Below are 27,617 nucleotides of genomic sequence, written 5' to 3'. Positions count from 1 at the left end.
TGGTGATTATTACTTCAGAATTCTTTAAGTTTTTTATTAACTTTGGAAATGTTCTATTGACTAAGACAGATATTAATAAACATTAATATTTATGCCATACACCAAAGCGGCGAGACCCCCTTCAATATTTTTCATTCTATTGTGCAGCTATCCTAAAACATATGAGTAATTTCATACATGGCAAAATCCATAAAAGTTTCATTATAATTTTGCTTTCTTGTATATTTCTATACATGCATACTATGAGAGAAAGATGCTGGGAATTTTCATTGCAAGTGCAGCAATGGATATGACAAAAATAGAGATTTAAACCTCACTTCTATTCTACAAAACAATGCTGTACAGTCCAGTCCTTGCTATGACCATAAATATATTTATTTGTAAGTGCATGTAGCCAGAGGGTAGTAAGAAAACCGTATTGGCATTTAAGGAAAAAAGTCATAAAGCAGTTTGTAGAAATCAGTCTTTGATGACCTTAAGCTTTCAACATCCTCTGCCAGCAAAAGTCACAGGAAGCCCAAAAAGAATGCTTATAACACGCTACTGCTATTGCTACTACTGTTAGCTTAATCTTAGCTACCTAGCTGGCTGAGGACAGCCACTTGGATACACAGCTAGATAAAAGCAAGGCTTGGTGTTACTCGTACTGTGTTTTGTTTTTTTTTTTTTGCAATCCCATTTTGAAAGGGAAGTCATTTTCTCTGCAGCGGCCATCCTGAAAGCACATGCTGTTGAATAATGTGAAAGGCATGAAGTGAACTCAATGTACTCCCTAAAAGTGGCAGTCGAAAATGTCCCACGCCTATTTACACTCCTGTTGTATTGCAATGTTGCCACTACGTTTGAAGTGCTTCAAGACCAACATAAAAGCGGTCACTTGCATAGTTCAGATATAACTTTCGTGACTATTCCAATGTGGGATAAGGGCAGCCACTTTGTGCTGGAACACTCACAATACTGTACATTGCCGCAAGCGGAGAGACATTGTAATGAACTGCTAACCAACACTGACTCACACTCTAACCGCAAAGCCTTCACAAACATCAGGCTGAGATTTGTTCAGAAGCATCGTTTCTCTTAAACGCGGAGCAACAGATGCACACGCGCAGTTTTGACTGAACTCGGTTCACAGTGAAGTATAGCACGAGACTGGTTACACAGAGTTACAGGAAGAGGAAGACATTTTGAGGAGACAAAGGAGGTGAGGGGACAGGTCCACGTGGGACCTCCGTGGTCTGGAGTTAAATGTTTTCGCCAGAACAGAATGTCCACTAGAGGCCTTCAAGTGTACGGACTAATCAAGTGCACATTAAAGTATGTCCTCACGCCTCACACCGTGACATCAATGGGTCTACTCTTCTAAACAGTGTTCCTCAAAAGGACATGGAAAGCAGCTGTACTTTGGGAGAGAGGCTCTGTCCTCTTAGGATATTAAATGCAGCACAAACTCTGAGGTAACAGAACACACACGCTTCCCTCTCTATCCCTCCCCCCTAAGCGCACTCAAATCTCTGTTCTGAGTGGCTACCTACATGCACACTCTGCTTGGTAGACGAGTGGATGAGACCGTCGAGTTAGCCCTTGTCCAACTCTAGGTGGCGCACAAACACATAAACACAGTCGAAAAAGCAGAGCACAGAGGCAGCGGTGGCAGCAGTTCGGCTGAGCTGATTCCCCATTGAAGGGAAAAGATCCAGGTCACAGGTGAAAAATTTCAAGACACTCACGCCTCCAGAACAGAGGGGCCAATGTGCTCTCTCATTCAGATTTAAATCACCCTCCTTCCATCTCTGTGGAAAAACCCAGAGAGGCCCTTGTGAACCAGTAACCAGCATCAACCTCAAAGAAACAGTGTGCTGCTATAAGCAGCAAGGGTGGGGGAGCTAAACCACAGTGATGTTACTGAAATGTTAATGCATTTTCACACAGATTAACCAGTTCATGTCTCCTCATCATTTTTAACCACTCCACAGTGTTCCATTCTTCCAAACATACCCTGTTAATATCACCCTGCCTTTTCATATCCCCAAATTAGTCTTTGCTTGGGATATTAAAAGGGTTCACTTTAAAGGAGAACTCAGGTAAAAATATTATTATAACATATATTCTCAAATTTAAAGTTCTTACATATATGACTGAGCATTCTGGACTGCATCCCTTAAGCCAAGGACCTTACCCTGCTCCACCAGACAATGATGCAAGCTGGCCTTGCTACCGCAGAGCTTTTCATTACATTGAATAGAGAAGTAAAGAAAGGAAAAAATCTGCTTTCACCCTCCCCCACATATAACTCGCTAAATCATGCTCTTCCTCTGAGTGTATCTGTTAGTCTGTGCATGGTGATTGCATATGATCTACCACTCCACACTGGGAATGTCAATAAGAATTAGAAACAAAAAGATTTATTGGAAAAGGGTCAATACAGTATAATCACAATTTACACAGATTCTGCGCTCCCTTTAAATTAGATTACTGAAGATAATGTCAAAATCTTTTTTTCTGGTCCATCTTGTGTAACAAATCTGCTGAAATGCATTTTATATGCAGCTGTGGCTGAACCGACCCACTTCCTTTTTCCTGACAAGAGTATGACTTGGCACATCTCAGGAGGAGACCTAAATACCTACACATTGTGTAAAATATAAAACTGTAATTATTCATACCTAAAATGATGCTCAAATGAAACCAGAGGTGATGCTCAAAAATCGTGTGAATGGAGCCTTGCTGTTCACTCAATTTCTAAACAATTAAGCTGTTACCATGCACAAGACACCATAAACTCCCAAAGCACTTTTGTATTTATTTTTTGATTCTTATGTGTTTTTAAGTGATCAGAATGTGATGTTTTTTTCCTAAAAGGTTTGTATTCTCCTGTTCATTGTAATGAGAAGCTCTACCTTGTAGTAAGGCCAGCATGCATCATTTATTAGAGGAGGGTTTAATTCTCAGCTTACAGGAAGTGATTTGAAATGCTCAGTTACAGACAAAAGAGCATATAGTTCACACATACTTGATGTAATAACACAAATGAAAAATATTTTTTGATCAGAGTGCCCTTTTAACTACAGTAGTCCTGGATACCCTGTGTAGAGAAGGAAACTTACTAAAATGATAATAAGCTGTCTTTGGGCAACTCTGCTTGTTTAAGGGTTGAGAAGAACGGCAAAATTCCATCAACTTCTACTGTTTTTTCAACCGAACTGTTGCACTGAATCTACCCTACATCAGCTACGATCACAGGGTGCTGGTTTGAGCATGAGTTCACAGGATACAGTTGACGCTAATATTTACAAACCACATTCATTCAAGTTGCATTGCTCTTTTTACAGTTCAGTAAAAAACCGTCAATTGTACTTCTAAGAGAAGTGTTAAAAGATCCTTGCAACGTAGCTACTACAGTGTGCACATCGTGCAAAGGCCTATAGCTACAAATAAAGCACTTATTTCCTGTTGTCTGTCAGAATGCCACCTTTGATGACTCTCAAGCTTAGCCTGTGAAAGGCCACAGAATAGTAGAAATATCGACCCTAGGTATTCACTTTGACATTTACACCTCAGAGGAATAACATAAATGACTACTCTTGTTCCAAGGGAACGCTGAAAGACAATAGATGAACAATGGCAAACATGCAAAGCGATCTGTGTTGCTTAAGGATTAAGAAGAGAGTATAAAACAAATGAATGCATCAAAGACGACCTTGTCAGTAGGTTAGTCAGAAATTACTAGGCTTAATTCTGGCTTGGCTTTCACACGGCTCCACTGTTACTACCCTATTGACACAGTGACAGGGATGTCTCTGGAGGTGAGCTGGGATGGAGGACGTCTGCATGTGTGTGCTGGGTGGAGCAAGAGGAAGTGGGTGCCACTCCAGGCTCTCAGTATCGGTACATGTGGTAGGTGCTGACCCAGGACGAGGGGAAGGCCCACACCGGGAACCTCTGCAGCATCTCCTGCAGCTGGGGCGTCTTCTGATCTTCCCCGAAAAAGTAGTGGGATGCGATGGCCACTGAGATCATCCCCTCTGGTCCTGAGGGGTTTGGAGACTTGGGTGGCTAGAACACCAAACACACACACACACACGCGCGCATGCAGGCACACACACAGTTGTTACATTACATTACTGGCATTTAGCTGACACTCTTATCCAGAGCTACTTACACAAGTTACAGTTTTACATGTTATCCATTTATACAGCTTACTGAGGCAATTGTGAGTTACGTACCTTGCCCAAGGGTACAGCAGTAGTGCCCCAGTGAGGAACCAACAACCTTTCAGTTATGAGCCCTGCTCCTTACCATTATGCTACACTGCTGCCCAGTGTTATGGGGCACAAAGCCACATGTTCCTTTTAGAGCTTGCAGTCATTGTAGAATGTTTACGACTGGTTACTTTGTTCCTTTTTCACATAAGTGCATGCAAAATGCAGGCAGCCAAGCCAAGACTACATTTTTCATTGAACATATTGCTTTAATAGCAACAAACATGGTTTACCCCACAACTGTTAATTACCTCTGTGTCAAAACAATGCGCTAATCACTGCAGTGCAAAGGTAAAGTTGTTTTCACAGCTAGCAGCGTTTTAACATGCTGCATTTGTCAGTGTCTCAGTATGTCTGTTGGTGTACGACCACTGTTGATAAGAGATAAAATTGCCTCTCCCAGTTCAAAGTGTGTACCCCTAAGGATATTCTCTTAATGCCTAAAACTTAATCCTACTGATACTGAGACACAAATATCTTTATCAATTATTTAGCATTATTTATCAATGGTGTTCACATAACTTATGAACTTGATTTCTTGAACTGACCTAAAGTTGGGACTGGGTAACTAGGTTCATTCTCCTGTTATAGCCTTATAAATATATTCCCCATTATAGCCTCATAGATACAACCTAATACCCAAATATCTGTAACACATGTCCTCATCTGAATCAGTATTCATCATTTGGGATGTATGCAAATATATGTAAAGCACATAAATGCGCATGTAAATACAAGTTTGGTCACGGTTCCTGTGCTGTTAATGCACAGCTCTAAACCTATGTAAACAAAACTGTTAGATATTCAAAATAAGTTAAAACCAAAGAGTCAAGACTTGCCACAAATGTACCTGTATTTCAAACCAGAAGTTCCAGACCGGAGATTCGAGGCCGTGGGAGTAGAATATGAAGTACTCCCCGTTGAGGTCAAACTGTGGCGTCCCATCTCCGAAGGACCAGCTGGACAGGACAGCCCCACTGTGGGGCATGAGGTAGAGGGACATGTGGCTGGGCCCTGCAAGGGGTACAGTTAGGGGACAGAGGGACAGACAGGCATCAGTGCCAACCCTGATCCAAACCATCATTTGTTTATTAACTGACCAAAGCAATGGGCTGGGATCCCACATAGCCACCTTGACTAAGGGCCTTTGTTCCAGGGAAACAGACAGATGTAATAACTCAAGTCTCATTCTTAACTCTACACAGAGGTGGTTTTTAAACTTTTTCACAGGGGGGGTGTCTGTGACGGTGAATTAGCTCTAAGACAAAGAGGGCATGGACACGTTCAGCAGGTTTCTGCAGCTGGTTACTGCATGAGAAAACCACCAATACAATTACACAAGCAGACATAGAGCTGCCAGGGCCTCCTACCTTTCACTTCAAAAGTCATCTTAGTTGTACCCCAGTCCGTCTCCTGTTTCGAAAGCAGCTTGAATTCTACGGGGGACTTTGGTGACACTTCAGGGGCAGGAAGGTACCAATTTTTCCTAGAAAACAAATGTGCCATGTGTTCTGCTACAGTATAGGAGAACTCTCATATCAAGTGGAAAATAATTAGTCTCCCATTTTAAGGTTAAGCAGAGGGCAAAATGTTAATTACTGTGGGATTCCATCCATAAAATTTGGCTTACACTGCCTAGAAGACAATCCTTTATTTCATTCCAAATGTAAATATGAAATGTAAATTAATATTTCTTTTGCAGCAATGTGGACATGGTTAATCCTCTAGTATGTGGCAAAAGAAACTGGTGACGAAACAAAAATTAGGAAACTGTACAATTCCTTATCGTCCCTACTTCCCAACCAGGAGAACACATCCTAGTTTAGTAAAGACCAAATAAAGGCCAACTGGCTGCTTCACACCAACTGTTTAATTGGGGCCTAGCTGACCCAGACTCACTTGACAAGGAACTTGACAGGCAGGAACCAGGGGAAGCCGCAGAAGGGGAGGTCCTCCTTGCACTTGGTCCGGATGGTCTCGTTGATCTCCGGTATGTGCGGTGTGATGTAGCGCATTCCAGTGTAGTCAAAGCTATTGATCCACAGGCCTGAGTCCCGCCTCTCCACCTCACCGTCCAGCCCGTGGAAGGTGCGTGTGGTGTGCTGGAGACGACATTTGTAAATCCGCTGAAAATTCAACCCTGTGTAACCTGCGTCGCTCTATTTGCCATACTGATCTAGCTTTTACTAAACTTCTCACAAGTGCCACTGATGAGGGGCTAAGCATAAACAGCATTATCGAATCATGGGACCTTCTGCACTTCAAGCCGAGTTAAATTTCAACGCCACTTGGCAGGAACATTCAGTTCATGCTGCTTTACCTGAAGGAAGACCCGTTTGGGTCGTGGGCTGGCCGGATCAGCCGTGTAGGGGAAGAACAAGCCGCAGGAGACCAGTATGAAAACCACCGTGAAGATGGTGCCGAGCCCCGCCAAAATCCATTTGGTGCTTCTGGCCATGTAGATGAAGTGGAGCTGAAAGAGCAGGAGAGAAAAGGATCCTTACAAAAGCTTCAGAAAAGGTTTCGAAGACTTGGTCGCCATATCTAATGGTGGAGAAGCTAACCAAGTGAAACACGCCACATGTACACTATACTTTTTTGGTGAGTTATTATGAGAAGATTAAATCTTCGATAAGTGTTTGGCTGAATATATCAAGCATTTATATGCCAGCACTGACATGGTATCATCTGTAGTGGGGAGAGGCACAAAGAGCTGCAAAAGTCAAGCAGAGATGGAAGAGAATTGTGGATGCCTTATATGTTCCACAAGGAGCAAAGTGAATTACTGAATGACTGACATGGTATCAGCATAGAGAGAATTACTGAGCACTTTCCTTAGAGCTGAACATCAAATATTTATTTTCTATTTTCTAGAAAAATTATCATAACCTCAATTATGTGATAATTACAAACTTAAGTTACGGATCTTTTTCCAGAGAACAGCTCTAAGGGCCTTTTAAAGCTCATAAGACAGGATATGAGGATTCTGCTCATAGTGTGAGAAATGGGATAGGATCAGGGCATGGCCATTGTGCCGTAAGGATGCCACGCCGTTCTGAACTCACAAAGAAAGAGGAGAGGAAGATGGTGCCCAGGGTGACAAGGGAGGCCAGCACCACATCTGGGGGGATCTCCGTGCCGCTGCGCCCCAGGATTGGGGTGAAGATCTCGAACACCACCCAGATGAGGAATATGAAGTGCACGTAGGGCAGTGCCAGACCCAGTAGGTACAGAACCGAGTACTTCACCGTCGCACCTTAAACAAAGAGATGAGATGTTCAGCCAAGCGGCAACTTCCTGGTTCCACACCAGCCTGCCCGTAATTAGGATAAGACTAAGACTATAGGACCCTGTCTATATTTCAATTCTGTGTATAATTTCAGCCACTGCCCAGTTAAATCAAGACAAGATGGCCGTCAGGTTGCTCAGTGGGTATCTATGGTCAGGTTTTCTCTGGTGCGTTTCCAAACATGTTTGTTTACCTTTAAGTGCAAATGAAAATCACAGATGTAAGCAGGCAATACACATCAGGGAAAACGAAAATATAAAGCATCTAGACAGGAACAGAAGAGGAATAAAGATGTGAAAGAAAGAGAGTGTTGGGGGGGGGGGGGTTTACCCCCTTCACTGGGGCAGCGTCTCACCTCTCTGCTTAAACTCCTGGGTGAGCAGCAGCTTGGTGGCCAGTGGGAAGGACACCATGAGCATGGGCACGTAGGCGGAGCAGAGGCCCTGCTGGGTGAGGTAGACCAGGGAGCAGCACCAGAGCAGCAAGCTGACGTCGAAGAACAGCTCCCCCAGCTCCAGCCGCCTAACGCTCTGCACAACACGACAAGCCACGGCTTGTGTTACACGTGTTACATGACACAGCTCTACATTACAGGCAGTTTATTTCCTCAGCCACCCATCCTGTCTCTGGGGACCGGCACTGCAGCTCAGGGCTGATCCAAAACACACCCTACATCTGAACAAGCGATCTCTTGGCAGGAATTTAGCTGCAATCAGACATATCTGCATTTTTCTGACATGCACAAAGTGCAGTGCTTAACTTAATGTTGATATATGTGATGCACTGCAACAGAAGTTGCTAACAGCTCATTTTCATCTTAACCCAAAGGAGCACTACCAGTGAAACTACATGACAGTAGGAAAACCATGCCCATGCTTTTGCTACCCAAATATGCAGACAAACTTCAATTTCTGTCTTCTAGTCCAGACACACCCCCATCAGAAGGTCATAAACATGGAAAGAAAAAAATAAATCCTATCAACATATAAAGGAGCAGGATCATAATCAAGAGGTTTCAAGGTCCATTCCCCACTGGCATGGTGCTGTTGTACCCTTAGGTACTTAACCCAGACTTGCCACAGGCAATTTCCCACCATATGAATGGATAACATGTAAAATTGTAACCTATGTAATTCGCTCTGGATAAGAGCGTCTGCTAAACAACAATGATGTAGTGTAAATGAATATAATGTATGAGATATACAAATAATCAGTATATAAAGGTTACCTTGAACTGCTCATCTGAGACCCTTTATGGGCATGTCAGTTTTTTGATTGCAAACATGAATTAGGCAAATCATAGAAGCAACTCTCAGAAAAGCACCGTCCTGTAACTTCATCCATAACATCAATATTCTCATTCAGACATACTGGCCCATGGAAATAAGATGAGCTCGGTGGCTCAGAATGATTCAGTTCAGTGAACAGAGAAATTAATCGCACACGAGGACTGGTACAGCAGCTTGGACAGGCAAATGCCTTGGCTTGGAATGAGAAAATGAACAGGAAAAATGGCAAACACCACCTGTCTGTAACACAACTAACTGCTGCTGTTTTTCAGGCCTGCGCCATATGTTTTACAAGTGAAACAGCTAATCTAAAAAATATGTGCTTGGTGCATCTTAACTATGGGTGGATTCCTTTTTATCCACAAAAATCTAAAGCGTGTACTTATAAGTTTTACTTTACCTTACAAGTAAATGGGTATCTAAATAAAATGCACAGTGGCAAAGTGGCAAAGAACTCTTCCTTTAGCATGTCCATATTTCCTCACTCTAAGCATTACCTTTTCCCTCTCCAAATGAATGAATACTTGATTTCACACTTCACACAAGTTGACATGTTAGAACAGAACAGTAATCTTACACTATCATAATCTTACAATTTTAGTTTGATCCATCCAAGCATGTTCATATGGCTATGCAATTAAGCTACTTTTTATAGGCATGTTATTACTCTGGCACGTTTCAGCTGAACATACACTATATGGACAAAAGTATTCGGACGCCCGACCATTACATTGTAATGACATTGTATTCAAATACATATATTTTAATATGGAGTTGGTCCCCTTTTGCAGCTATAACAGCCTCCACTCTTCTTGGAAGGCTTTCCACAAGATTTTGGAGTGTTTCTGTGGGAATTTGTGCCCATTCATTCTGTAGAGCATTTATGAGGTCAGGCACTGATGTTGGACGAGAAGGCCTGGCTCGCAATCTCTGTTCCAGTTCATCCCAAAGGTGCTCGATGGGGTTGAGGTCAGGACTCTGTGCGGGCCAGTCAAGTTCTTCCGCACCGAACTCATCAAACCATGTCTTTATAGTCCTTGCTTTGTGCACTGGGGCACAGTCATGTTGGAATAGAAAAGGGCCTTCCCCAAACTGTTGCCACAAAGTTGGAAGCATAGCATTGTCCAAAATGTCTTGGTATGCTGAAGCATTAAGACTGCCCTCCACTGGAGGTAAGGGGCCTAGCCCAAACCCTGAAAAACAGGTGTGGCCAAATACTTTTGTCCATATAGTGTACATTGAGCCCTTTACTCCTCTCTGCTTCCAGTCCCCTACAAACTCCATTATATTCAGAGCTTTGTATGAGACTTTGATTGCTGTGAAGGTGGCTACAGAGCCACAAATTCATTTAAATGTGAATTGTTTTTTTGCTTAATAATAAAAAAAACAAGGGTTCTTCTGTGTGGATTCCTATTTTAACAGAAGTGGGGCAAAACACATTTATACAATCGTGGCTGTTATATTTAAGTAACATTTTCACATTAAGGAAATTCATATAAAGGAAGTCTTAAAACACGGGCTAATATATGGTCAAACTGCTCTTGTGGTATGAGAGAAAAAACTTTTCTGCAGGGTTTATTACTTTACATCCTTTTATAACTAGATGTGACTGCAGAAGCTGCAGGCAGAGTGCTGAGAGTGGTGGTGCACTCACCCCGTAATAGAGGTTCTTGGCCAGTGTGTGAACCAGGATCATCTTGCCAGCGGCGGCAGCACCGTATAGGCAGACTGACATGTAGAAGTGGTTGTACCAGAACATGGACTGACCCATGAGGGACACCAGCAGGGCCACAATGAGCACAGAGAGCAGGGTGACGATCCAGCTCAGGATCACCACCCCGGTGCCACAGGCCAGCTCGCGCACGTACCGGCCCCCTGTCACACGGAGCACACAGACACTCTGTCAAACTCCCTGCATCAACTGGCAAGCCTATACAGAAGCAGCACAGTTTCCTTAGGGCTAATTAAGTTAAAATGACTGGTGAAAAGGTCATCGGACAGTTGCTACTATCTAATTAAATGCTAAAAGGTACACAACTGCTGGGATAGAACCAGGAACTTGCTCCAACTAAACAAAATAGCTTTTCCACACAGGATACACTGATCAATGAACTTAACACTTTAAATTCAACAAACAGGGCATTGTGATTTTTTTCCTCTTATCTGCCTCCCTCACATTTCCATTGTAATATGCAGTGTGTGTGGTTTTGCCAACCTTTACAGAAAATAAACTGGTGCACCCTGCAGGTACCTACCCCCGTTGCTAGGCAAAGAGCACTTCTTGCCCAAGTAGAAGAACGTTGCCATGGTTGCCATGTAGTTAATGATGGTTCCAACACGAGCTGGGTAGGCCACCACAAAGACACCCAGCAGGTCAAAGAACACCATGTTGCCGTGGCGATACTCTGAGGAATCTGCCAGCTTCTCCGACATGACAAGGTGCTTCAGGACTGCCAGGATGTTGTCACCTGAGGGGGCATTCATGAACAACTGAAACAAGTGAACTTTGCTTACCTTTTCTTTTACATTTAAAACCTCTTTTGTCAAAGAGGCTTTACTCATACACTTTATATGCAAGCAAATATTGCCGGACCTGTTTATTTATATTTAAAGGACTTAAATAATAACATGATATGTAATGCAGCGTACATGATAACAAATTCATACAATACCAAGCATCACTTGCTGCTCTTTTTGCTGACAGATTATACAATATCTGTTTTTATTACACCTAAAAGAGGCTGTAAACTCTGAAGACTGAAGAGATCTCCTGCTGTGTGGCATTCAAGATCCCAGTGTGTCGTCTCCTACTTTTCTTCAAAACAAACTCGGAGACAATAGTGTCTCTTAACTAGAAGTACATAGAGTCCAATTGTTCTGGTTATGTTTGATATTTCCATTCATTTCTGCTCACTTGATACAAACAAAGAGCTTTTGGCTGTGCTGGGGCCCCTTTTGTATGCAAACTGATCCCCATTACACAACACTTTTCTGTGGCGTAAGTGCCGAGAAGCCTCCGAATCTCACATTTCCACCTGTAAACCTAAGGCCCAGTTACACTGCATTTGATAGCAAGTGTCACCCAACCTACATCAAGACCTTTGCAGCCAAAATACCAATTTTCCACCACAGAGCTGAAAATAGGTTCACTCACTTTACCAGTGTTACTCGTGCTGGCCTAGTTACAAGCAAACCGTTTAGGGTAAGGGTTAGAAAACAGATTCCAGGCCATTGTCTCAATCTGTCTCAGTCTAACGGATGAATTTTACAGTCCTATTAAGGTATGCTGAGATACATGTGGGATAAACGTATGGATAGAGTTGGGTACCGAAACCCGTTCCTATGCGACCGGTATCTACTGGACCGAAATGCAACGCAGATTTCAGTCCCTCATTTCGGTGCCACTTAAATGCCTGCCCTAAGCTAGTGTTAAATTATTGTAGTTGGGTTAGGTTTTATTTATTATGTGAATTTGTTATGTAAATTTGTTAAGTGTTTTGTGTTTATATTTATATATGTAAGTATATAATGTAAGTAACTGTTAACAGTTAACCCTTTTGAGCGTACAGTCACACCGGTGTGATTAGCCATTTAGCACGTATGCTAAACCAGTGCGAATACATTATTGGAAAAAAAAATTCTAGCTAATTTTAGCTTTGAAGAAACAGCAATTTAACGTTTAAAAATATAGCAAATAAAAAATGAAAACTATGAGAAGCTTAATAATGCTAATGAAAACATAACGAACCATGTAATGTAACACCCGCTACATAGGATAAAAATAAGTTACGTGCGAAAGGGTTAATATATTGTTCAAATAATATAAGTTCAAATTTGCCTTAGCAATTAAAAAAGCTGTTCTTTAATGTCATCGACTATCGTTTTGTGCTTTTTTTAGTATCGGTTCAGGCACCGTTTAGGCACCAGTACAGTTTCAAAAATATCGCTTTAGCACCGGTATTGGAAAAAACCCAAACGATAACCAACCCTACGTATGGATACTTAATTTAAATCAGTATTTGCCCAACCATAATATTGTACCTACCATTTCCTGCTAGATTTCATTGCCTTTATTCTGAAAATTGTTTTCTCTGACCACTTGGCTATTGTTCAACATAGCTTGTTTTAAAGGATAAGTTTTTAGTAAAATGTAATTGGTTCTGTCTAGGCAATCTTCATAGTGTGCTGTTTGAGATGAATCATTTATAGATGCCTACATGCTAGCCCAACACCTCCCCCTCCCAACAAACAACATTTGTTTGGTCTGTGTTGCTTGTCAGCTTGTAGCCATTTCTCATCTAAAACATTCGATCAGTGTTGGTTGTGGTGTGTGTCCCTTGCAATCTAAACTTTCTCTCCTGGAAAATGGTACATTTTATGCCATACTTCTCTCTTTACCAGCTAGTCAGCCAAACCTGTTACTGGGTAGATATTTTTTGAAAGTTTTGAGCAAACTGACCCAAGAAACGTCTGTGATGCGAGAGGTGCTTTTCTCCAGCAAATTCGAGGAAGCATAGCTTTCAAATTTTCAAAGTTACACAGAGCAGTTCAGCTTTCAGTTGATCAAACACTTCATGGTTTTCTTTTTCCCCACAAGGAAAATAATTTAACTTCAAATACCACAGAAAAACAAATTCCAAATACCGGAACTGATGCTGAAACATCAAGCAGGCTCACTCACCACTTCTGTAAGAGGAAGACAAACTCTAGGCTAGACAAGGGTATAACTAGTGTCATATGAACATGTGTAGCCATTCATATTTATGGCATACACATCAGATGTGGTTGGTCTCTTCCTGCAAACTCCAGTCAATGACAACAGCCATTTTTAAAGGAAACAGCAGATGAAAAACGTTTGTTGAAGATAAAATTGATTCTTCTTCAGAAAAGTAATGCATCTAACCGTTATTACAGTGTTTATATTGAGGTTGGAAAGTGTGCGTAACATGAGTACTTACAAACAGACAATGTATTAGTGAGTCGAGTGTTAGTTTAAGTATTTGTGGAAGGAGAGTGTGGAGTATGTGGAGTGTGTGTTTAAGTATTTCTGAGAGGAGATTATGGAGTGTGTGTGTATTTCTGCAAGGACAGCGTGGGGAGTGTGTAGCATGTGTGAGTATTACTGAAAGGAGATTATGGAGCGTGTGTGTATTTCTGCGAGGACAGTGTGGGGAGTGTGAAGCATGTGTTTGAGTATTTCTGAGAGGAGATTATGAAGTGTGTGTGTATTTCTGAGTGGAGAGTGTGGAGTATGTGGAGTGTGTATTTGAGTACTGCTGAGAGGAAAGTAGTGTTTGTGCTTGAGTATTTCTGAGAAGAGAGCGTAGAGTGTGTGCCTGAGGGGAGAGTGATAGCGACAAGGGTTCAGCAGTCCCCTGCTGCGATTTCCATCCATTCAGCTTTTGGCAGTTTCACACAAACATAACCGCAGTGCTCAGGCCACTTCAGAGCCAAGGCAGATCCCAGGCACCACTGCCCTACAGTTAACCTTACAGCAAATCAACCAGAGTGACTTCAGTGCCACACTCAAACATACCAATCTCCTCAGCTCTGCTTGGATAAGCATGACTTTCAGCGTGACCCTGATAACACATCCAGCTCTTTCACATTTTGCCCTTGGGTGACACTGGCTGCCCTTTGTATGCGTCAGGCCTGGCGAGAGTAAGCACTGCTCTGCATGACCCGCGCTTGACGGACAGTGACAGGCAGGTCGCTCTGCCAGCTCAGACTCACCCGCTCTCTGTATCGATTCCGTCAGGATCCTGTCTGGAGTGTCATACTTCGTGTGGTAGATGAATCCATTTTCAATGAAGGCCAAATCGATCCCTGCACAGGAACAGCATGCCAGGGTCAGGCCAAGAGAGAGAGAAATGACACGCATCAGTACACCCACTGCTGCAATGACTGATGTCTGAGGTGGGGGAGGGACATTTTGAATTTTTTTATCCAGTTTATTTACAGTTATGTAAATCTGTTAAAGCTATCAGTCATAATATTACTTCATACTCCATGAGCGTCAGCTGTTTGGTCTACCGTGAGTTTATTTACATGAACTCAAAGTAGGAATTACAATGAGTGGAAAAATCCCACAACCATTAAATTAGACACTCAGCTGATGTGCTATACTATAATATGACAGGAAAAATTACCAAACAAGAAGTATAACTAAATATTATGTTTTAATGACATCGCAAGAATTAATTATTGCATTGGATAAAATGGGATTACAAAATCATTTAACATGGAATTTTAAACAGGACAAGATACAAACAGGAGGATGAAAGAACATACCAGGGAAAGTTAAATGGCCTTTTAGATGACAGTAAGAGATGATATTACACAAGACTCAAGCAAACTAAGTCATGGCATGATCAGTAAAACAATAAGAAGAAACACTGATGTTATCACAAGAGACACATCCTCTGCTTTACCTGGGATATTCCCAAAGTCCCTGTAGATTCGGAAATCCGTGTCTGAGGGGATCACCCCACTCTGGAAGACCTCCTGGCCAACCACAGAGGCGAAGGGGTGCTTGGCTGAATGCACATAGGCCTGAACTAACCAGGGGTTTTCAGGTCCTGACAATTCAGAGGAAGGGAGATGATGAGAGAAAAAGAAAATGTTTAAAACATCTGCACCATCTGCACAATTTATTTTAGCAGTTAGCATTTTAGCAGTGGTATTTTTCAAAACGCATGAGGCAACATTGTGATTCTCTAATGTGCTTGCTTGCTACAGTTCTTTTCAATCCACTGCAAACTCAAAGATCTTTCAAAAACAGACACAGACTCTTCCACCTGCTTCTGTTGCTGCAGCATTCTACATTCCCTGAGGAAAGCATGCTCAGCAACTGATGAGACTGAACAGATTCTCACTCTCGCAGCAGCGCACATACCTGTCTGAAACACCACCTCTTTGCCCCCCACGCCTGCCGCCTCCAGGTTGATGAATGCTCGGACCTGTGTTGCCCACGGGTGCTGCGTGATGAAGCCGTGACTCGCCTGACCAGAGCAACCAGAACAGGACGGCACAGCATGAGCAGATGAGCGTTTCAGATAAGCTAACGGCCATGGTTCATGGGTAACACACAATGAGATTTCTAACAGATGCCTTCAGACGGAAGGGCACAGGACAAAACTCATGGTATAGTGTGCAAGTGTTTAAATGGATTTGGGAAGCTGCTGTCTATGCTAGAAGAATTTTTTTTGTCAGACTCAACATCAGCCTCCGCTCTTGAGCAGGGCGGTGGTGTCTGGTACTTTCTCCCTTATTTACAATCCCACTCCATTAGTAAAGAATGTAATCCAACCGGTGCCTATACTTCTGGGCTGTTTCCAAAATATAGCAACACCTCAAAAGAAACCAGTGATGGTGATGCTACATAGAATGGAAAAATATGAAAAATGTCTTATATTTTGTGTATATTACATGCATTTCTTAAAGGGAATCTGGCCGAGTTTTGATGGAATTATCAAGGTTAGGTACTACTCCTATATATCTATTTGGCAACGTTAACAACTGAGATCAGGAAAAAGGAAGTGGGTGGGTGAAGCAAGAAGTGTGTCAAATGCATTCCAGCAGATGTGTACTAAGGGAAACAACGAACAAAAGCAGTGGAAAAGAACTCTGTGTCTGTAATGTATATTAAATATTTAAGAGTATGTTGACCTAAGGTGTGGACCAGAAAAAATTAAATAAAACATTATTTCAGCGTAAAGAATTTTAATACATTAATTTTATTTAGCACAGAATCCGTGCAAACTGAAACCACGCCATGGCTTTTTTATGTCTAATGTTAAATGCTATGCAGCAGACTGAAATTCTGTATGGCCTTCTGCACGTTTTACCACACACCTGGAGTATGTTCTCCTCTGCCCCATTGAAAAGGAACACCACCCCATGCCGCAGAGGTGTGGAGAGGTTGGCCAGGGAGTGCAACACCTCCAGCATAACGGCACAGCTGACCGCATCATCGCTTGCTCCTGCAAACAGGTGATGGACACAGCGTCAATGCAATCAGAGAGTGCTCAGATTCCTGTCCCCAGGGTGCTTTGCAACAGGGGCGCACAACTCTGACCCTGCAGTTTCACCTAATTTAAGCTCTTCTTATATTTTATATTTTATCGGTGAGGTGATTATATAAGTATATTAAACCTAAGATATATATTAATATTTAAACATATAAAACATGCAATAGTGCCCAAATGGTTCCATGTTGCACACAGCTGTTACAAAGCTTGTGTGTTTTAGTTCTGTCATTTCTCTTGAGAGGACATGGAAACTACACCTTCAATTGAGATACATCCTGAATTGTACAACAAACAATCAGAAATATAAAATATAGTGAAAATATGCTGAAAAATGTATGTATCTCAGTGATGGCTGAGATTAAAAAGAGAAGCCCTCAGCTGGCTTGGACATGGCGGCCTACTAATAAAAGGATCTTGCACGGTCTGCAATCTGCTCTCCTGTGATAGGATTATTCACTTCAATGTGTGACTCAGCTGGGTGATGAACAGCAGGCCGCAAAGTTCTACACACAGGGGTGGAGAGGTAAGGCTCCTTAACTGGTGTTACTCATCCTCAACCTGAACAGGGGGATAAATAGCCCAGTCTGACAGAACCAGGACACTTTCCACAACCAAACACTCCTTTTGTGAATAGTGTCATGTGACCTTAATTACAGGACAACTATACCACAGGAAGACTGGATCTCAGTTTACAATCTAATTCAAAATATTCAACCACTGATAGCACAGTATCCCCATCACCACACAGAGGAGATAAATCCTATTTGATACACTGCCCAACATGTCTATCTACACCACATTCTTGGTATTCTATGTGCAGCATCTAGGTAGTCCCCAGAGGTCTTCCTTCCAAGCTCAAACAAGGCCTAAGCATTCTAAAGTCCTAAATATCTCGGCCATTTGGAGAGTGAGGCCTACAGGGTAGTATGCCTTAAGAGAACCATCATTTCTCTGTTCGAATGTTCATATTTTGCATGTTTTATATGAGAGATGATGTGAAGGTTAATAAGGTTAACTGCACAACAGTCTCATTAGGCCCTTCTTAACACTGTACAGGCAGTCAAGTTTGTGAAAAATATTTTACTTTTGGGGATTTACATGGTTATACCATTACATGTATACTGCTACTGTATATATGGTACAGTCTCAGTTATACTGTAGAAATGGCTGTCACACCATCAAGCAACTGTTTTTAAGTATTACTCCTCTGGTTACCTCTTTAATCAGTGCTGTTTTCACTGAGGAAGGAGGGCAAAAAAAAACATCACACACAAAATTATCTGTAAAATTTAAATGCTTTGGGTTTATCCCTCCTACCCCAACACGTAATGTCAGGGAAATGTGGAGGGGAAAAACAACATTCAGAGCTCATGGAATTGAGTCCTGAGTTAGATTTACTTGTCTAGCAGGTTTTTTTCCAATTCATTGCCAAGTAGGAATTTGTGACATCCTAGCCCATGTGAAATGATTTTACCAAATGACTTCAACACTGAAGAGATCAGCAAAATGAACTCATTTATTATGAGAGAAACTGTCAGTCAAGATACATGGCAGATGACTAAATCAACCTGCAAATATCTAACACGACAACAAGCAGAAAGAAAGATATGCTTTACTGTAGGGGTTAAGAGGCACCCCCGTACCAGAAGGACACTGAGGGAAGCTAATGCAGTACTTGGTGAATGCAAATAGCATGGAAAAATGAGTGACGGAAGGCTGAGTCACGTGACTGTGGCCTCCCTGCAGTGTGTTGTGGACCAGCAGCCAATGGCAGAGGCAGCATGTTCAGGCAGGGCCAGTTTGCAAACCTGTGCCAAAGCTATTAATGTGAACAGATCGCTCTTTGTGTTCCCACAAATCAGCTGCAACTGCAGAGTTCACAGCCAACAGGTTAATGCTGTGAGTTCACACTGAACTGAACTGAAGGGAATTTTGAAAAACAATGAAAATGCACTTTACCAAATCAAAAAAAAAGTACAACTTCAGCAGTTGTATATTGAAAATTAACATTTTCTAAGTCACCACAGAAGCCGTCAGCAACCTGATAGAGGTCATGTCTGTAATACAATACAAAGGAAATGAAACTCAACATGACACGAAAATCTGTTCATGTGTTTTGCAAGAACAAAAATATCATTTTCCCCATAATTTTTTAAAAAATGTAGTATTTGTCAACATGTCTCACACACTGTGCCATCATCTCACATTTCCCTCAATGATCAACAAATATAGAGCAGGTAGCACTGGAGAAAGAAAAAACACCTTGAATTCTAGCCAATATGGTAAACTATTTATCTGATTATTTATGAGACTTCCACAGCTAGGCCTACAACTAGGGGTGTGCAATATGACGATATTAGATCGTGAAGGCTTAAAATGTCTCTACAATCTGCCTTTACAGAGAGATCATTAGTATCGTGCTACTGTGCACATTCTATCAGTTGCAGTTCTATGGCTCATACACGCATCCAAAGTTGTTTTGTCAGCCAAATCCGTTTCGACACACCAATAAACCGCGATTAACACCGCCCATTCGCCTCCTGTATGGCGTCAGATTTATGCCAAAAGTCGCGAGCGCAGAAAACATTCTCACGAGCGCAGAAAACATGCTTGCAAGCCTATAAAACATTCTCGCGCACAAAGCAGCCACCACGCGCGAGAGAGTTTCTGCTTGGCGAGCGCTGGAGGGCATACGCGTTCGCGCGGGTTAACTCTGCTCGACGAATCAACCTGAGTTTTGACAATTTGGGGGCGGAAACCAAGGGAGGCACTGGCCCTCTTATGATTGGTCACTTACAACGCAGTCACACCCATACGACCGCCTTGAACCTTGATTGACAGCTTCTGTTTGGTCAGAGGCCTGTTATTTTACATTTACATTTACATTTATTCATTTATTTATTCAAATTGCTGGGTTGTTAGACGAAGCCAGCTAGCAGTATCACTTACATGTAAATCTTCAAGTGTCACCGCCATTGTTCCGTCCACTGTGTCCTCAACTCCGAATTTGTTGTCAGGACTCAGTTGTTTGAAATAACAAGCCTCTGGCCGAACAGTGTCTGTCTGTCGTTCAGTTCATGGAAGCTGTCAATTAAGGTTCAAGGAGGTCGTGTGGGTGTGACCAATCATAAGAGGGCCCTAAACTCAAAACTCAGGTCGATCCGTGCGAGCAGAGTTAACCCGCGCGAGCGCATATGCCCTCCAGCACTCGCCAAGCAGAAACTCTCGCACGTGGTGGCTGCTTTGTGCATGAGAATGTTTTATACACTCGCGAGAATGTTTTCTGCGCTTGCGACTTTTGACATAAATCTGACGCCATACTCCTGCCATTGAATTTTCATGCAGTCGCGTCACTCATAAATTTCGCGTCGCGTTCGGTTAAAACACACCTTAATAACGAAGGCATTTGAGAAAGGCATTCCGTATGACAGGAAAAGTAAGCGCTGGAAAGAGGTAACTGATGCAGTAACATTTTACCTGGCCAAAGATATGATTCCCATAAAAACCGTAGAAAATGAGGGCTTCAAAAGACTGCTAAAAATAGTTCAAGGTAGATCCAGGGTACGAGATACCCAGCTGCAAATATTTTTCCAACACGGCCATTCCACGGCTGTTCTCCGAATGCCGCGACAAGATTCAACACAAAATTCAAAACGTCCAGTTTTTGCTACAACAGCTGATTTATAGTAGGGAAATTAGTCTGGTTGTACTGTTCAGTAACTTGCAAAATAGTCTTAAAAACCAACATGAAAAAGAATCGTGGTAAGATCGCGGATCGTGATCCTGCCTGAAAAAATCGTGATATATTTTTGCCATATCGCCCAACCCTAGCTACAACTGCACTGAATACATTTCACAGTAGTGTTTTTAACAAGAAATTTTAACAAAATTATTACAACTTCTAGCTTCACGTCCTTCATTTCACATGCAGCTGACTGCAACATTTCTATGCAGAGCTCCTCATACAATTAGAACTTTCAGATATGTAAACAGAAGTATCTTAATCCTGACAACTCTGACATCCTGACTGATCAGCAAGAAAAATTCCAAAGCTCGGATGCAGCCACTAAAAGAAGAAAAGTCAGCAACAATTTATTCAGGTTTTTTTTTTTTAATGCAAAGCAGGCAATTATACAGTTGACAAAATGAGTTAGTCTGCCACTGCTTGTGATTCATTAAAAAACAGCTAGCATAATGCAAGTCAGACCCAAGTCAATGTGTCTTGGCATCAAAAAAAAGACAAAACAGGGAAAGTGTTCACGAAATATTTCACTTTTGTTCTGCGCTGTTTTGATGTCACCACACCTGCTGTTCTTCTGTTTACAAAATGAAAGTATTTCAGGGGAGAACTCTGGCTTTATTCCTTGTAAATTGTGGAGGTACAGAACCACTTAATTTTCCTCTGCACACAAGATTTGTCCACAGGGTGTCTTGTAGCTGATTAAGTTTAACATTTAGAAACATGGCAATTTACCGACTTAAAGTATACACAATGAACAGTGTGCCCAAACAATGCCAGATGTTAACCTGACAGTCAGGATTCTTCAAGCAGTTAATCATCCAGTCAAAGCTGTGTCTCAAGATAAAACTATCACAAAGTGACACAGTGACACTGTGATTCTATACTGTGCCACTAACAGCCTCTGCATTGACAAAATCATGTTTATGTCCCACTTGTGATAATATTGCTCAAAAGAGGAAACAGTGGAAAATGTGCACAGTCATTTGCATCAAGAACACGAGGGGAGTCATACAGACATACAGTCATCTCCATCTTGTTTCATCATTTCAGTGTATTGTCTTCTGATGAGGATTAAATAGGACTTATCGCTGTTGCTCATTGAAACATGTTGAAAGTGTTGAAAGTGGGTGAAGGTGGGTGAAAGTGAAAATGTCAGACACTCACATTTTTAGCATTGCTGGCAGGGAATGAGACTTTATGTACACAGCTCAGTCTTCTAATTTGCATATTTCACTAAATTATCTGTCACACACTCACATGGAACAGAGACTAATTCTTATATCAAAATAACATCAATGTCAAAGATGAACAGTGTTCCTATACCTTTAAGTAGTACTTAACTGCATCGTTGTTGTGTTAAGACTGGTTGATGAATACAACATAATTTTTTTACAACCCTTTTACATCTGTAAATTTGTATAGGGGTTGTCTCTTTGGTTAGAGGAGTTGTATGTTTACCACAAGTCTGATATCCCTTATTTTGGTGCCCCTTAATATTAATTATTTATTTCACTTCAGAAACTCTGCATCTTCTGCTAGAAACTGCATCTGCTAGAAACATTTAACTACATCTCTCAGTGCTGAGTCACTGACACTCATGAAAGCACCAGTTTTCAGGTACAGGACAGTGAGGTGAGACTCTTCTGGGTGGCATTTTAAGTTTTTTTTAGTCCATTATTTGCTCTTAGGTCATGCATTCATTTAATACTAACAATTCTTTTATAGTAACATGGTATCCTGTATTTGCTACAGTAGCCTGTATGTTCAGCATTTTGTGCAAGATAAATAGCTAGTGATTATTAAACTTCTTTTGTTTAATACAGCACTATACACCAAAATAATTATTCTGGAAACAAACGAAAAAACCTTAATATGTCAAATGTTCTGAAGTGTCCTAGTGTTCTTTTTAAAACACAGTACATTTAAATTGGTCCGCTGGGGACTGAAAAGCAGTGATGTCCAAAATGTCCTGTAAAGCTCAATGCCCTAGCAAACTGGAAATATGCCATGAGGCAATCCTTGGAAAGAGGGCAAATAATTACTCCAAAATAACAGTATAGGAGCTAGCAATGTAAAATTTTGAAGTTACATATACAAATAATGCCATACAGAAACGGAAGGCTTTGTGTTTATTAGCATTAAGTTAATGGAAAAATTGAGGTTCCCTACTTTATATTGTGTAACAAAGGTTCAAAAATGCAAACAGGAAAAAAAAACATTAAGAGTCTCTATGACCTGGAAATTTTTAGGGGTTTAAAGGAATTCAGGACATAATGTGAGTAACATTTTAAAATGCATATATAGGTTACCAGGTTAAATACCAGAGAAGAAAACAAAAAAATGGACCTTGTTCCATGAAAATTTACAGGGTTCTGGAAACCACTAACAACCAACCAGGTGTCCAGGGGCCTCAATCATTAATCTGGGTGGTAACTTTTTCCTAAAATTTGGTCATATGCACAGAGGTCAGCTTTTTAGAATCAAGATGGATAAACCTCAAACTGTAACATAATTGTTTACAAATGGACTTGAATTTAAGCCTTAAAGTTACCACACTTTCATATTAATATTTTTGCATGTTAATGTGGCTTGATGCCCTGGTTGCTTATGGAAAAATGGAGACAAGAAGAACATACTGTAGATGCAGAAATAAAAATTAAAGTGTATGCACATGCAAAGCAAAAAACAATATCTGTTTGGCAAATGTGAGAGTGGTGTGTCAAATCTTGTGAAAAATTCAATTTGGCAACGTCTCACCAATAACGCCAATGCTGCCAGTTTGGGAATGAGGAACTATCACTGCAGAGGTTACAAAGAAATGGTTTTACTTAATGTTAACTAAGAGGTGCATTGTGCATTGCACTGTAGGCAGGCCAAACGAGCTCCACTTGACGCCCACTGATGGTCGTACTTCAGGGGTAACTACGGTTATTAATTAGAGACAAGAGATCAGAAAAGAATATCAGGAGACATTGTGACCTTAAACTTTGACCTTGCAACCCTAAAAATTGACAGTGTTCTATGGATCAGTGAGGACAAGATGCATGCCAGTTTTAATCAAAATTAATGTGTAATGTGTAACTGCACAACCCTGAAACAACAAGCAATCAGATGCCTCTCTGACCTTACCCTTTGACCTTATGACCTCAAAGTCAGTACGACTCTGGACACCAGTATGGACAACAACTGTGCCATGTTTCAGAAAAATCTTTCCATAATTCAGTATGTCAGAGGTCATAAACCATTTTTGCAACAGAACCATAAAACCGCTGTACTGAAGATTGACAGAACGAAAGAGCACTGGAAGAAAAACTAAAATCTACCTTTTCTGTGTGCTGAATTTTTTTGCGGGATATAAAAGAAGCCTATATCACCAATTCAGAAGCTGACTTTGACAATACTGAAACAGAGGTGCAGGGCCTACCTGGGCTGTTGGCAACAGTGTCAAAGTGACAGTTAGCCAGCATGAGATGTTTCGCCCCAGCCTTGGGCTCCAGTTTGACGGCAATGTTGGTGACCTTGTCATAGAAGCTGGTGAATCCACCCAGGAAGTCAATGCTGAAGGAACCAGTGGGGCGCTGGACATTGACAGAGACAGAGTGGGGGCCAGCAGCAGTCTCTGCTCGGATGTGCTCAATCTGATCAAGCAGGTAGTTAACTGTCAGTACTTCATTCTCCACACTTCCCACGGGCCTTGGACCCACGCTGGTGATCTTCTCCAGGTGTTTTCTGCGAGACAACACGAGTTCAGTCAGACATCAGGCCAAAAGGACGAATGAACATATGGTGCAAAAAACTCCAGAGAGGAGAACAACATGTAGGGAAATGTAAACCAATTAGCTTCCTCATTTTATAGCTCAAGACCCCAATTGGCTATCTGGTATTTTTTCACTCCCTGCACTCTGCATTTACTATTTTGACAGTATAATAACACCATGTTGACAAACTCACTAGCTAACTGTATCCTTGAGTGAACACTTGTTTAATTGGCTTTCCAAAAACAGGCATGACATGTGAAACATAGTATTTTGCAATTGCTTAAGCTGTACCTTAAGAGTGGAGATAACAAGAATAATGCTAGGCATAAAATACAAATGACATGAAATATAAAATTTCCCCTCCGTTTGAGAGGAGCTTCAAAGCACACAAGCTTCAGGAAGCGCTTTCCATGTAAGTCAAAATAAGCTACCTGACACCTAGCTGGGAAATTGACACTCAGCACTAATTCTGTGGCTCATTGACATTGAGAACAACTCCCCTCCCCCTCCATCACTGAAGAGGAAGTCTCTGAGGACTACCACTTTGGGTGTGGTTAGGTATCCCCCCCCCCCCCCCCCCCCCCCATCTCGGTGGCACGAGTTGCAGATATGACTTCATTTCTGTATTATTGAGCAACTAAGCTGTGTTGTTTCCACCTATGTACTCCATGTGTCCATTAAATGCAAATGTACTGCAAGCTGGATTGCACCAAATTTCTTCGTTCAATTATTACTCTTGCATGCTTGTTTTGTTTCATTTCAGGCCCTGTTTTGAAGCACTGAGTCTTGCCCAGTTCAGAAAATCCAAAATCATGAACCGCTGCAGTACCCAATAAAGACAGCTGACAGTTACACTTGCTGTCTTCATTACCGTAACGACATCAATGTGTAAAATCACAAACGACACATGACATATCACATTTGAATTAAGTGAAATATTTTTCACTGCACCCAACCTTTAACATCAAAGTGGGCAATGCAGAATATCATTTCTGCTCCCTGCGTATGAGTTTTATGCAGTAAATTAATTATTAATGGACTGCTGTGTCATTATGTTAGATTGTTTGAAAGATGCGGATGAATGTGTTTGGTCAAGCAAAATATGTTAAATTAGACTTTCACAAATTCCTGAAAAAAAAAAACATTTAAAGGTTTTTACGACATTTGGTGTGAAGCTTGTTAAGGACAGTTCCCCATCAACGGTGCCATTCAAGCCTCTCGTACAGACAACATTTAAGTCGAGCTGGGCTAGCTGCTTCCCATGCAACTGAAAAAATAAGAAGGAAACTAAAACTAAGAGCCAAACAAACACTGCTAGCTCCCACATGTCATTCTTTGGTCAAATACACAGCCCTAATATAAAGTTTAAAAAATGACTGCACATCCCCTTTCGCTATGTCATGGGAGATCCGCCTGCTAGCTGTCGAATCGATTGATTCATTGTGAGACTGTCAGTAAGGTAGTTAGCTTCGTGGATAGCTAAGATTTAAAATACAACTCTCAGCCATCGCTGTCACTTTCCCCTTTGCATGGTAACTAACGCTATCTAACGACTTTACCTGAGCGAGATCGCAAACTCCATGATAAACACAACCATAGCTTGCGTTGCCTAGACTAGACGGTCGTTTCCCTAGCGTCGAAATGTTAAGGCAGGGCAGCAAATTACTCTCACGATGTTAATGTATTTAGACGGTCAGCGAGTTAGTTAGCGACTAATTACTCACTAACTAGCCAGCAACTAACTACTTACCTTGCCCTTATCGCATTGAACTCGCCGGTGGATTTCCCGATGACTAGCTGCTGCAGCGATAAATGGACCAGTCCCCACAGCAAAAGCATGAACACAGCAACCAAAACAACTCCGATCCCTTCGCTCAGCAAATACAAACTAACTTCAGGCTTCTTTTTCACTTCACCACAACCGTTGTTTCCGTACTGTTGCAGAGCATCCCTGTCCCGTTGCGAGACATTATTCTGAGTACCGTAGGCTTTTATTCGCCTTATTGTGGTGTCACTCTCCATTTTTACTGCTGGTACACCAACGTGCGTCGATTGGGCAGATTCCGAACGGATAATAGGGAGGGACAAATTTCATTGAGGAAGTGTTCGGTGACAGGAAGAGCGAGGTGAGCTCAATGTGCAAAACCTTACGTAACGCTCCGCAGAGATACTGATGGGAGGTGAAGTCCGTAGGTAATGCAAACGCAAAATGCAACCTCTGTAGCATCCGTAACATTTCACGACAATGCTCAGTGTTTTGCCTGTTCAGCTCGTCCCAGATATTACTGTTGCAAATACAGTGTTACAAAAATCAGTTCATATTCCCATGGGCTAAAGTGCTTTAGTGGTCAGAGAGGTTAAATACAGCTGCTAAATCTCTGCTTGGCAGGCACACCTAACCTAACTTGTCTACTGTCTGACCTATCATCCATATATATAGCTTGACATTTAATGCAACAATTCAGATTCACATCCAGATGTTTCCCTCCCACTGCTTGAACCCACAACTGTCTGGTTATGAGCTCGCATCCATGACCACCTGTCCACACTACTGGCTGAGTACGATTATACAGCATAACAGTGAAATTGATAATGTGTCTTGTGTTAGTACAATTGGCAGTGGTGGTGATGCCACATTTAAAACTATCAATAGGGATTTTTTTTTTTTTGAGAGAGAGAGAGAGAGAGAGAGCTGTGGTTGCGGGATATGTGTTTCTTACTACTATGTTCTTTATGGGATGTTTGTCAGGGTAAATTACATATCTTTGTACATCTATATTAATGTCTCTTGGAGTTTTTCTAAAACATCTGTGAAAGGTTATCTGGAATTTCAGACAAATCCTACAGCACTGTCATTTTTACACACAGTTCCACTCAAAATGGAAGTTTCAACATCCTGCATAGGAGTTACAAAATATTATTCCAAGCTTTTAGAGAGAAAATGTATCCCCAGTTTTATAAATTGTTATCAATTATTCTTCTAAACTTTATTTATGACTGCCCTTTCCCCAACCATGAAATTATAATTGGGTTATAATTGGCAGTTGGGGGGTGAGAAGTACAGGTTTTGGGAGTGCATTGTACAAAAACAAACATCAATCGCAGTTAGGTGTTTTCAAAAAGATGCAACTTGCTTAAAACTACATGCAGCTGAATTTATTCCAGGAAGTGTAAAGTTACATGCATTTGAATTTTTTGCTATATACTAAAGTAGTACACTATCATAGTAAAAATAACACTCAGAGATTCA

General features: G+C 41.5%; 1 protein-coding gene across 1 annotated transcript; it reads right to left on the bottom strand.

Annotated features, from left to right (window-relative positions):
* On the bottom strand, nucleotides 1–26,424 carry LOC118778116 (endoplasmic reticulum metallopeptidase 1). The gene is made up of 15 exons (XM_036529466.1): nucleotides 26,118–26,424; nucleotides 24,034–24,338; nucleotides 16,692–16,819; nucleotides 15,733–15,838; nucleotides 15,269–15,415; nucleotides 14,571–14,663; nucleotides 11,093–11,305; nucleotides 10,492–10,712; nucleotides 7,904–8,078; nucleotides 7,325–7,515; nucleotides 6,580–6,732; nucleotides 6,159–6,361; nucleotides 5,630–5,745; nucleotides 5,110–5,273; nucleotides 1–4,053 (listed from the first exon to the last, which is right to left on the bottom strand). The coding sequence occupies exons 1-15, from the start codon at nucleotides 26,387–26,389 to the stop codon at nucleotides 3,877–3,879; spliced, it is 2,664 nt and encodes an 887-aa protein (XP_036385359.1). The 5' UTR covers nucleotides 26,390–26,424; the 3' UTR covers nucleotides 1–3,876.
* Between the last annotated feature and the right edge of the window lie 1,193 nt (nucleotides 26,425–27,617).

Source organism: Megalops cyprinoides, chromosome 5 (assembly GCF_013368585.1).
Source record: "Megalops cyprinoides isolate fMegCyp1 chromosome 5, fMegCyp1.pri, whole genome shotgun sequence".
NCBI lineage: Eukaryota > Metazoa > Chordata > Actinopteri > Elopiformes > Megalopidae > Megalops > Megalops cyprinoides.
This window is presented reverse-complemented; position numbering and strand designations above follow the sequence as displayed.

Bases quoted from the DNA above. Each gene is read 5' to 3' on its own strand.
- LOC118778116 (XM_036529466.1), bottom strand. From the start codon at position 26,389: ATGGAGAGTGACACCACAATAAGGCGAATAAAAGCCTACGGTACTCAG. The intron at 15,839-16,691 runs GTGTGTGGTAAA...TGCTCTGGTCAG, and splicing joins CAGAGGAGAACATACTCCAG to GCGAGTCACGGCTTCATCAC. The intron at 15,416-15,732 runs GTATGTGCGCTG...CTGAATTGTCAG, and splicing joins AGAGGTGGTGTTTCAGACAG to GACCTGAAAACCCCTGGTTA.